This window comes from Phoxinus phoxinus (genome assembly GCF_949152265.1).
Source record: "Phoxinus phoxinus genome assembly, chromosome: 4".
Lineage (NCBI taxonomy): Eukaryota > Metazoa > Chordata > Actinopteri > Cypriniformes > Leuciscidae > Phoxinus > Phoxinus phoxinus.
In genome coordinates this window covers 26,999,918-27,012,936 of record NC_136879.1, presented here as the reverse complement: position 1 = coordinate 27,012,936, position 13,019 = coordinate 26,999,918, and the positions used below count along the sequence as shown (strand labels likewise).

General features: G+C 38.4%; 1 protein-coding gene across 5 annotated transcripts in view; it reads right to left on the bottom strand.

Moving 5' to 3' along the window:
- pitpnm3 (PITPNM family member 3) overlaps nt 1-13,019 on the bottom strand; it is an 85,029-nt gene that overhangs the window by 27,088 nt on the left and 44,922 nt on the right. For all 5 annotated transcript variants that reach the window (XM_079609497.1, XM_079609496.1, XM_079609493.1 and 2 more), the window contains exons 6-10: nt 7,797-7,986; nt 6,785-6,892; nt 5,331-5,503; nt 2,682-2,839; nt 347-517 (exon numbers count right to left, since the gene is read on the bottom strand). In XM_079609497.1, the coding sequence (XP_079465623.1) occupies nt 347-517; nt 2,682-2,839; nt 5,331-5,503; nt 6,785-6,892; nt 7,797-7,986 (800 nt within the window). The remainder of the gene's footprint in view (nt 1-346; nt 518-2,681; nt 2,840-5,330; nt 5,504-6,784; nt 6,893-7,796; nt 7,987-13,019) is intronic.

The window sequence follows — 13,019 nt, the reverse complement described above, 5'->3', positions numbered from 1 at the left end:
GGTAAAGCTCCAGGGAACCTGACACGGAGTAAAATAATGTAAGGCACAGCATTGCTCAGGTTAGCGGTTATCTGTCAGGAAAAGGATGCACACAAAAAAAGGAAGTCACCGAAAAAATCCAATGAGAAAGACTGTAGTTTCTTCCCAAGAAAACATTGTTAACAACCGAACGAGAATCATTCCTCAGAAAAGCACATCATTTGGCAGCCCAAGATAAGCGCATTACTATGACAAAGCAATTATGAAACATAATAAAAGGAACAAATGAGTGAATATTGTGCTTTATTTGTGCATGTGGTTTAGCGTTGAACAGTTTAATTGATTCTCAACGGGATATCTCACTCACCGATAAGGGTGGAGCGGCCGTCTCCCAGAGGGTAGCGCTGGTAGCGAGGCACAGAGAACGGAGGCAGTTTGTGGAATTCGGAGTGTAGCAAGGGCTCCAGTCTAGAGGCCGACGGGTCGGAGGGGTAAAACAGGTTGAAGATCTGTGAACATGCAGGCCGGAGCTGAGACACTGCAGGATAAAAAGAAAGGATAGAAATGACTAAATTAATTGTAAATATGACTGAGGAGGAGGGAAATCTAATGGGAATGCCTGCCAGTGTATCAAGAGGACAATGGCCCTCATTTATCAAAAGTGCGTACACCAAATTTCCAGCGTACACCTGGCGTACACCCAAAACCACGGTGACTTTGCGATTTATCAATATGGACGTTGGCGTACGGCACGCTCAAATCCTACGCCAGCTCAGGAGGTGGTGTACATGTACGCACGTTTTGAGTTAGTGCTGAAATGCGCAGAAAAACAATTCCTAACACCACAAAACGCACTGACAAACTAAAGATATGATATATTATGACCCTGTAAAAAAACAACAACAGAAATTATAAACTTCAGTGTTTATTTTTGTGAGTTAAGCCCGGCATGCGCGCACGGACTGGGTTCAGTAATGCGTTTCCATTACCCTTCAAATTGCGCAAATTGAAATTGCGAATTGAAAATACGCCCAATGGAAACACGTCAATTTCGCAAAAACTGGCGTTTATCGCAAAAAAAGTTTTTACGCTCGCATGAGGTGGTTTTTCAGGCAATTCGAAAAAAGGAAAATTTCGCAAAACTGCAATGGAAACAGTTTTTGCGCATTTACAGTCACCTGAAGACGCGGTGTGTTTGGGGTCCGTGTCCGCAAATAATAATAATTATCATCATTATTACTAGGCTATATTTAGAAGACGCTTTTATCCAAAAAAGGAACAAAGCAATTCGTCAAATGACATTCATAATACGGGTTAGACAATAATAATACAGGACTAAGATTATCACAAATAAACACAAGATTTTGACGCATATCCAAAGGGTTTGTGGAGCGGAGTGTGGAACGCGCACTGGATGGCACGGAGGCGCGCGCGCGAACACTTTTTCCTATCAATAGTGAAACAATTTAAAATACTCCATCATTTCTGGTCATACTGAAAATAATAATACATTATTTGTAACTACAAGAAAACGTTGTGCTTTTGTAAAATAAAATAAAACAATCACATGTCCTCCGTGAACTGGAGCGCGAGAACTGAAACAAAATATAGCCTATCTAAAGCTTGAAATGTCCACTTTAAAACGAACTTTTGTTCTGATTAAGTAATCCGTATGAAAGGTGCTTTTCTCTCTAAAAGCGCATTAACAGCGAAGATGGAGATCTTAGCCGACTTAGAAAACAATAGTTTAATATTGGCTCTTCTCATTCATCACTGCGGGAAAATATCAATTCCAGATTCTAATTTGACCTTAGAAAACCATTAAAATCGACATGTTTTCCATATTAATTTGTGTATATTTTACATGTTTAATAAAGGGGCAAAAAGTCATTAAACAAAAATCTGAAAATTCGTCGATATTTACTTTTTTTGCGCAGCAGTTGGTGTTGCCAGTTCAAATTAAACTTTTGGTGTTCAACTTTGCGTTTTAAAAAGACAACCGTTAATTTTTCGTTTTTCAATTAGCCTACTTTAAAAAGGAAAAACGAATAGACACAAAAGTAGCCTATACATGGATCTTTTGGAATAAGAGACAGAGTTCTTTATTAAATTAATAAAATAAACAATAATTAGCCTATAGCCTAATACAAATAATAATAATGACAAAGACATTCTTCTTCTAAATAACAATAAGCGTCATTAATAATCAAAATCATAATAGGCTACTAATAAGAAAAATATTACAAATTGTCATGCAATTATTCACATCATCATCACTATTGTACACCCTATTACATGTGACGTCATACGAAATAGTTTCAAAACACGTGCTGTAAAATAATGCATTGTTTGTGATAGGTAATTTGCTCAACCAACCAGCGATTTAAACTGGATTTCCACCGGAGAAGTTTCTCCTCTTTGCCGTCTTCCGTGTGTCCATGGCGTAAAATGAGGGCGTGGGAGGCGGAGACGTGAATATATAGGGGCGTGTTAATCTAATGACGATCGTTTTCAGCCGCGGCATTTATCAAGAGGCAGGTTTGCGTACACCTGAATTTCAAAGGTACGCACAGCTTCATAAATCAGGCGGTGAGAGGAGTGTAAGCATAATCTTACGCCAACATATACGCCCGTTTCGACGCAAGATTGATAAATGAGGGCCACTGTGTTCTGGTCATTAATAGAAGAATTTCCACACCAACCCTGGACGGCGGGAAGCACAGTGCGTCTCATGGCTAGCACCAATCCAAGAGGACAGCCCAGCAGAAAACAATCCGACACCTCAAAGTCAAAGCGACCTGGATTCAACATTATACTGGTGCTGCTGCTTGGTCTCAGGTCTGTTCCATCCTGTATCAAACTGAAAACACATACACACATACATAGATTAGATTTACTTCAAAAGTTACACCATAGAGTTTTTTGCCTTTGGACGCCTCTGAACATTCTGGGAGTTGTTTGACTCGCCCAGAATACCCAGACAAAACAAATCTCAATACACAGTTGTGCTCACGGATAGTTTACTTGCTATTAAATAAACTATATATATATACGGCCAACGCCGGCGATATGTTATGCCCTAAATTTATACATGATTAACTAACTGTATTTTTGTATGTACATTTCTAAAACGCATTTTCTGTAAAGCTGCTTTGAAACAATATGTATTGTGAAAAGCGCTATACAAATAAATTTGAATTGAATTTAATTTAATTTAATTAAGGGCTTCAACATGAATTCTGACTATCTGTTGTCAAAACTGGTTTTGGCTTCAGCAAATCAAACAATTATTTCTTAATCAAATTGTCTGAACCACTATTCCTTGAAAAATGAAGAGAGAAAAAATGCGGGTCCTGATATAAAATTGTATATAATCCCAATGGATTGCAGCAAGAATCTTTCTGTTAGACCGTCAACAAGTATTTCTTTCCTCACTGCCTTTCAAATCTCCACTCTTTTTGCACATTGTTTGTCTTTATTATCATCACTCTACAAGTGATGACAGAAAAGCTCTTAAAGACTCTGACTGGCTATCTCACCTCAGACTGAGTGTGAAAAGGATGGGGTGTACAGGGCCCCGGGGACAGATGATTGGAAGTGAAATGTAGTAGAGTTGAGGGGTATGGATGAGCTAAGTGATAAGTCTCCCTCAGGTCCAGCGCTATCAGTCCTGGGTGAGAGTCAGTGCTTTTGTCCGGCATTTCTCTAAGCGGCCCTATAGTGACTGCACAAAGCCCAAGATATAAAAAACTATGGCAAGATAACTTGCAATGCAAGGGCTGTTAATGAGAAGGTCGCTAGATCAATCAATATCAATCACTAGGCCAACCTGCATCATGGTGCCCTAAAGCAAGCATGGGCACTTGCTAGATGGCAAATAAAATGAGTTTGAGCTAACAGCAAATTTTAAACTTACATATAAATACACAAAAAAACAGTTGCAATTGGACATACAGTATATCATGTCACATTTGACAAAAGATTAAGCATGAATTATCAAATTAAGCACTTTTCCCAAAATGACACCTGTAGGGTAAAGTGTGCCAGATGCTTCCGCATAAGTTGTGCAAGTTGCTTAACTAATAGTGATAGAAAGCTTTGCATCCAGGAAATATTAAGTCAAAATAAAAAAAACATATTGGAAATATCACTACAATAAAATATACTGATTATTACAGTATAATATGTCATATTAAATATTGCATTTTGAATATTTAAAAAAAAAAACTAAAGTTTAATATTACAAATTACAATATATATGCAAACTATATTGAAAATTGTTTCATAACATTAAAATATTCGGGATAACAGTATAACATCATCATTAATAAATACATACATAAAAATGTTTCCACAACTTTTAGAATAAATATATTGATTATAATTTTATAGTATAATATCATACAATAGTATATTTTCCTGACTAGCTTATAGAATTCAAGATTTTTGGAAATTGCAAAGAGCTTTTTAAAAATAATGTATTTATTCTTATTCGTGTTTAAATTTTATGTATTCTTAATTAATTCTTCAGTGACTTATTTTACCCCCCAACATGACAGCTTAACCCTAACTCAAATCTGCACACGTAGACTATTTGATATGTAATTTTATGCACAATGACTTAACAAATTGCTAGCTCTAATTGAGGATAAAAACATGGAATGCTACTGTTTTAGGAACTATTTTAATAAAAGAGTTGTGCTGAAGGTTTGTGACGACAACAGAGCAGAGAAATCTCTCTTGACACATCAATACCCTAAATATGATCATTTAGAAGATAAACAGTTGGATGTTTGGACCTTTGCCGCCGTGGCATCGAGCAACTTCTATTTAAAGGCATCGTTCAGACTGCGCCTCATTCTCTCATACAGTACTTGCACACTGACTGCAGCTGTGACTATTAATAGCACTGCAGCACGCAACATGCCATCGAGCAGCCAATATTGATAAACAGAAATGGGAAAAAGAGTGACACATTTATGGATGGCTTGGCCAGGGGGACACATCTGGGTAATCTTGTTCTGATTTCTTCTTACCAGAAAAGAAGTACATTCATTCATAATCCAAAAAATAGAGAATGACTAAGGATGCCGATCTGCTCCAAAAAAAATTAAAAAAAATAATGCCAGTTTACTTCTTATCTGCCATTGTGTGAACAAAAACATAGTCCCACCTCAAATGCACGCTATTGGTTAGGCCAATGTTAACATGTCAGACTACTCCAAAAAAACAAAAGCAATGCTGAAAGTGCCTCTTCAGGGATTGTCTCTGCATGGAGAAAATATTGTAATAGAAACACCCACTTACAGCATCATAAAACAGCATTTGGTCTCTGTTCTTGTATGCTGTACCTGCTGAGGAATGAGTGGTGCTGGCTGCCAGAAGAGTCTCCATCATACGAGTCGCTCTGTTTGCGGCTGAGTGGAGTTCTCCTGTTGCGGGACTCACTGGGGGCAGATAGGTCGATGTTGCTCCTGCTAAGACGTTTGCTGGAGCTCAGGCTCGGACTGACCTCAGGGTTATCCTGAGTGCGTGGAAAAAGTGAGACAGCAGGTTGAATAGAGTCATTGTTTATATAATTGTGAAAATAATATAAGCGAGTATGTAGAGAGTGTCAAATAAAGTCAGCCTGGTGTGACAGATGTTCTGTGCTCCCTGAAGATCACAGAAATGTGATTGAAAAGCCCACAGGAATGTGCTCAGAAGTTGCTCCTTCATAGCTCAGAGGACTAAATTGAGCTCTTGGTCATGTTTCATCGACTTTGTCTCAGAGTGTTCAGAGATAGGAATAGATAATGAGACAACTGTCGACATTCAGAGTTAAAGCTATAAAATAAAAGTGGATAGAATAGCTCAGATTATTTTGCTATGAATTTTAATGAGACATTTTGGATATTGAGATATTAAATATTCAGGCTTTGACATCTTGGCATATCTGAGCAGAGTTTGCAACATCTCATCTGTAACCTTAAAGATGTGATACTAACAAGGGGGAAAAACAGAGAATCAGAAGACTTAAAGTGTTAGTTCACCCAAAAATGAAAATTCTGTAAGTATTTACTCACCCTCATGTTGTTCCAACCCCGTAAGACTTTCGTTCATCTTCGGAACACAAATTAAGATATTTTTGATGAAATCTGAGATTTCTCAGTTCTCGCGCATGCGTCTTGGCGATCTCGTGAACTCACATCAAGAAAATAAATAGTTGAATAAAGTAGTTTTTTGTTGTTGTTGTTTTTTTATGCACAAAAAGTATTATCGTCGCTTGATAAACTTAAGGTTGAGCCACTGTAGTCACTTTGACTATTTTAACGATGTCTTTACTAACTTTTCTGGGCTGGCAGATGAAATTACCTTGTAGCCTATGAAGGAAAGTCTTTTGGGGTTGGAACAACATGAGGGTGAGTAATAAGAATTAACATTTTTGGGTGAACTAACCCTTTAAGAAAATGCCTCCATTTATTCTCAAATAACATCTCATTGCAATTTAAGAGATCTCAATTTTAGGGATGCAAAATATATAAGTAATATATCATTATATCAGATTTGTAAGTTATCAGTATCAGTTGATACTGGACATTTCATTTCATGTGTGTGTGTGTGTGTGTGTGTGTGTGTGTGTGTGTGTGTGTGTGTGTGTGTGTGTGTGTGTGTGTGTGTGTGTGTGTGTGTGTGTGTGTGTGTGTGTGTATGTGTGTGTGTGAGAGTGATTTTTTACTAGAACCACAATAAGACAAGAAAGAAAAGAACAAAAGAAGTTACAGATGTGTTTAAAAACGGAATGATTCAGTGTTTAAGAACATACCTTTAAGCTCTCTGTGCTGTTATGTCGACTGCTGTGTTGTGGGCTGTTGCTGAAACAGAGAGCGTCGAAACACAGCACACCTCCCACACAGTCACCCAACAAACACACCTGTACAAAACACACACACAAACTAATTCAGCCAGAATCAGTGCAGCGTTATCGCATGCAATCAACACCGTCAGGCCAATCTCAGGATTGCATAATGACAGCTCAATCTACAGTGCAGCCTGACAGTAAATAACACGTTTAATGAATTGCACAGAAATAACACAGCGGCAACTCTAGCGCTTTCCTATTTGATGTTGATGAGCACAAATAATGTATAGATGCTCCAAAAACAAACAAATCCACAGGTCTAATTATCAATGTCAGCAACAGACGAGTCTGCGCCACACTGAATGAACTACACGGCTATGGCTATGTCAAAAAGCACACCAATTTTTCAGCAAAACATGAGGGCTAATATGCTATTTGAATAGTCCGGATCCCTAGAGAGTCAACACTTGACACACAGCTCATAAACTGCGGTCACCACTTTAGGAAATCACTGTGCCTCCTAAATTGACAGGAGTGTGTTATTGTATTAATCATGTGAGATTATGGAGTAAGATGAGTGGAAAGACCCCCTCCTTTTCGTCTGTTTTGAATGACTCATCAATGATGAGTCACTATCCCTGCCACAGACCCACACACCCTTCCCACTGCTGCTCCAGACAGCATTTGCCTTCCTAATACTGATCTGGGACTGCCTTCATCTGCCTGTGTGGCCCAATCTCGATTGTCATGCAAAAAAAGTTAAAAAATGGTTTCAGGGTAGAGATGCGATCACATGCAGTCACTTTTAACATTGCCTGCCCACTTTTTTTTTGTGGTGTTGGTTCCAGAAGTATTATTTACAATTATTTTTCCTATAGGGATTTTTGTTAAAACGTTATAAGCCATGAACTGAACCAACCAGCTACAAGGTAAATCACAACTTTAGAGACTTTGATTTGGGCGCTCCTGAACTCACCTGCCCTGTGAACCCCTGTCCCTCTGGAGACTGCAGAAAGCTGTGGTACACCTGGTTGGCCCGAGAAATCACGGTCGCGACGGCATCTTGGTAGTGTGGAGCAGCTATGGCGAGCAGCGGTAAAGCGGCCAGAGGTAGATGGTCTACACTGCTAGACACGCAACTCTCATCGTAGCTATAAGGGTTCAGACTGTGGAAGAGAAAAGCATGTTAGAAAGCATGGCCCTGTGACAAAGCAACTGACACAAAAAAATTTGTTTTACTACCTTTCCGAACTTTAAGACATATAGTATCCAAAACACTACATCAGCAAGTTTAATGACTGCAGTTTGAAAAATCCTTCTTAACATGGTAGCCAGATTCTAGTCGGCCTAAACTGGACATTAGCTAATCCAAGCTGGTCATAAGTTGGTACAAGTTGGACATTAGCTGTATAATCAGCTACTATGTTACAAAAACCTGACCACTTTAAGTTACAGTAATAAGATCAGCTTGTAGCTGGTTTGTTGTTAGTCCAAGATGTCTACCAGCTAACAACTAGCTCAGGCGAGCTAATAGCCAACACGGGCGAGCTAATAACCAACTCGGATGAGATAATGACCAGCTCAGACTAGTTGATGACCAGTTTTGTCTAGCTAATGATCATCTTAGACAAGATAGAATAGCTCATACTATCTAATTACCAGCTTTGACCAGCTAATGACCAGCTTAGACCAGCTGATAAACAGTTGTACCAGATAATGAGCAACTTGAACTAGCTAATGACCATCTTAGACCAGCTGATGACCAGTTTTGACTACCTAATGACCTGCTTTGACTAACTAATGACCATCTTAGACCAGCTATGACCTGCTCAGACCAGCTGATAAACAACTTAGACCAGATAGCGGATAAACAACATTACCATGTTCCAATATACTGCTAACCGCAAAAAGTTGGATTTTTCGGCAAAGATTAAAAGCGTGACTCAGATCAGAGAGATGACGATGATGCAACTCGACAAGAGGAATTGCAGAGCTTGTCCAAGTACCACTGAGCAAGCAGTGGTGCTTTATCATGCTGCACTGCATGAGTATGCATGAGCCCACAGCATAAAAAAAAAGAGAAAAGTGAAAGATCGCCCTGGCCCAACGTTGTCACCTTGAACAGCTGTGCTAACCCCAGAGCCATTTATAAAGCACAGCGATTAGTGACCTGAAGGCTCTGACAGAGAGACAAAGCAGTGCTGGGGTAAGAGCTCCAAAAATACCTGTACTTGTATGATGAGAAACACCAATCAGTGGTCTAAGTGGTCAAAACTTGCAAATATGGCTTTATCTGGTTTGACAAACTGCCCTTAATTACAAAAATTATAGTTAGAATTTCAAATCTTTTAATTCAAATTCGAATTGCAATTCAGGATTCTGTTTGCAACCTCAATTCAAATTCTATTTACATTCAAGTACTGATTTGAAATTTAACATGCATTCTCAATTCTAATCTGAATGGTGCCAAACCCTGGCGACAAAATGGCAGTGATGTGCAGAGCGAAGATGAAACTTCCCAAGTGTGTAGTTGTGATAGGCTGTTGCTTGGCGGAGTGTGGCACAGGCTACTTGTGATAAATGACTGTTGAAGGTGATGCCTCCAAGTGGAAATGAACAAGTCCCAAATGGATCCGTCTGCTGGAGACCTGAAATAGTAGTCAAGCTCCTTTTATCATCCTGTTGTCTGAACTATGTAGCTGAAGGAAGACACAGACGGAGTCACTTCTCTGATTATAATGATAACCCATAAACTCATTGTAATCAGTCTTTGGTGACATTGCCCAATGCTCCATAAAAGCAGGTAAATTTACAGAGAAAGTATGCCTCTCCTTTGCTCCTCTCTTATGATCTACTGCTATTTTTCTTGTAGTATTCTTCTGATAACATGCATACATTTTCTCCAAACTGTGCTCTGGCCACTGATCTTTACCCTGACTCCTTCAAGGCTAGGCTAATGCGCTATGACCCAGTGTGAACAGTAGTTCCTGTCATGTTTACATGAACTCTCCTAGCTGGAGAAGGACACAGCCATTACAGTAACAAGCCTGCAGACCAGGGGCCAGCCCTATTAGACACGCTCCACAGCAGGAGAGGAGCACCTCCAAACCACTCAGTATGCCCCCTAACCGAATTTATTATTTATTAACACAGTCTGTAATTAATATTTGGTCCATGCTAGCAGCTGGCATTGTTGCTGAGGTGATGTTTTACCTCACTAATATGAATATGCCAGGCTGGGTAATGAAGTCTAACAACCTATCATAATTTTTAAGGGTAATGACTGTGCTTTCCACTTCCACTTTGATACTTTTTTGTGTTTCCTCTCAATAGGTAGCTCTCAAGTGTAGCTTTGTAGGCTGTCCGTAACAAATGGCTGTCACAAATTCAAATGGCTGTAGTAAGACAGAATAACAACAATAAACTGTAAAAACAAACCATGTTACAAAATGTAATATAAAGAAAACACTAGGCCTAGGCTAAACTAACATGATACAGAAATATTTTTTTCAAATATTTTCTGTGCTGTGAGTGTTAGTTATGCGGTTGTTAATGTACTGTATTCTGAGCAGTTTCAAAATGCCGATATTATTGCTAGGGTGTGCTAGGTGGATACTAGTGCTCTAGGTGGTTACTTCAGTCAAAAGAGCCCATTAAGCCCAGGCGAGTCTCAGTTCCCTTCTTCGCTAGGTGAGAATTTAAAGTCAGATTGCTTTGAAAAGTAATAGCACACCTCCTCTCAACAAGCTGAATGATTTGAGGTGTTATTCATGTCCATAGCAAAAACAGCATCTTAAGAACTGTTTTCTGTCAAAAATGTCTTTATCTTTGAGCCGCCTACACTCTTTACCTGAGGGAACTAGTCAAAAAAAAAAAAAAAAAAAAAATCGCACCAGAAAAAAACATGTCAGCAAGAGGGATATAAATTAAGAGGGAACAAAAAAGAGAATAAGCACTGAACTTTGCTGTTTGTCATAAAATATTGATTAGATGATCTAGTTTTCCTCCCTTAAGCTGTGAATATAAGCTCTTGTACACAAAAGAACATGTTAGCTTGTTATTAACAATTGTGGATTTAAAAAAGCAATGGCCTATAGTAATGTAAAAAGTGAAAGTAATGTGGCGGTACCATGGTACGTTGATGCTATTGGATAAGGGTTCAGCAAGTTTAAAAAAAAAAGAAATTAATACTTTTATTCAACAAGGATGCATTAGATTGATGAAAAGTTACAGTAAATAGACTAAAGACCTCTATAATATTAAAAAAACATTCTTCTGTTCTTTTGAACTTACTATTCAAATCCAAAATAAGAAAAAGGTATCACGGTTTCCACAAAAATATTTATCCACACTTTTTTTTCAACATTGACAATAAGAAATGTTTCCAAACCAAATCAGCATTTAAAAAATGTTTTTATAAATACAGCTTTATTGAGCATAAGAAATTTCTTTCAAAAACAAAAACAAATAATTCTTACTCCGCTCAAATGTTTGAATGGTACTGTAGTTCAACATTTCAAGTCTACCATATAAAATCATAGTCATTATACATATTTAACTATCCGTTATGAATATCAAGCATACCTGTAAATCAATAACACAAGCATTTATCCATCCATCTAACATCTTACTAATCCTAGCGTACTAATCCTGCCGCCCTCATTAACGATGTTGGTAAAACTGACACGGGAGAAGTGACCCCTGTTCTTTCAAAGACAAAACCTTCCAAGCCTCCTCAGAACAAATGAAGACCCCTGTACTCCCTGCTAGCCTGCTCCACAGGCGATGGCTTCTGGGTCTCAAAATAACCCAGCTCCAGCTGAGGACGGTGAGAGGAAGGAGTTTTGATCAATAACCCACCTTTAGACTGCCAAAAAACCTCTTGCAAATGCACAAGTGAGAGCTGAAATCTAACCAGACATTCACAAACACTGCTGCATGTAAGAAAGTCATCTGAAGATCTAATTGGCAGGGGAGTCATAAGTCTCATTTATGTTTATAAAGAATTAGCTCTAATTAATGGGATCTTTCTTCCGACCATTACGGCCAATAGGACTCAGATAAAAGATATGCATCTCAAAGCTACATCTTTCTATCTCTCAAGCAACATAAGATTGTTAAATGGTAAATACTTCCTCTTCCTTTCCATGATGTTAGGGACCTAACAAGATGCATCGGCCACAAACAAATCCATTAGTTAACAAAAATAGCTTTAAATTTGTAAAATACTGTCCTACAACATGCCTGCTTTGTGATGCAGCTTTTATGCAATAAAGTAAATATAGTTACTTACATTTTAGACACATTATTGGCAGTTCCTTTGTCTGTTCTTGCTCTGCCAATGAAAATAGTTCCAAACAAATGCACAGCATAAAGTGTCACACGTCTTCGAGCAACACACCGTAATGTTATTCTGAATGAATCTGTGTTTTTGAACGAATCATTTAGGTGAATAATTCAATAACTTGTTCCTGAATGAATCAGCATTTATTTTACAAATCGGTTAAGTAAATAATTAAATAGTTCACTCAAACATAAATTAATCTGTTGAGTGAATGATTCAATTATTCACTTTTTGATAAACAAATAAAAAAATTGAACTAAACAGATGAGTGAATGATTCAATGACTCACTCGTGCCTGAATGAATCAGCATCTTTGAATGAATCAGTTGATCACTGACAGTCACTTGTCGCCAACTACTGATGCAACCTTGTAAAAGCCAATCAAATCTCCACCACTAATTCACAGAGTGTTCAAAAATCGAGGACCAGATAATAAAATGGACCTATAATAAAATGTTTAAAGTGGCAAAGATTCAGGCCTAAGACTAACGAGGAGTTACAGGTTGTAACCCAAAGCAGATGAGGAATACGGAAATAGCAGACCTGCACCATCAACGCTCAGGTGAGAGACGAATCAGTGTACACCCCCTTCCTATCTGAGCTGTGACAGAGCCCCAAATTGTTTTACTCCAGGAATCACGTATTGAATTGACTTGCACACTGTGCTTTGGTGAGAGAAAATCAATGTGGAAGCTTTTTTTTACCAGAGTTGCTAATTGGAAATTCTGTGTGGAGATGGCAAACACAAAGCTCCATAACATTCCGCCCCTCCTTTGCTAATGCATGTTTGAGTGTTTTCTGTGTGTAAGACGCTGACACACACACACACGCACACACAACAGCCACATCTGTAAG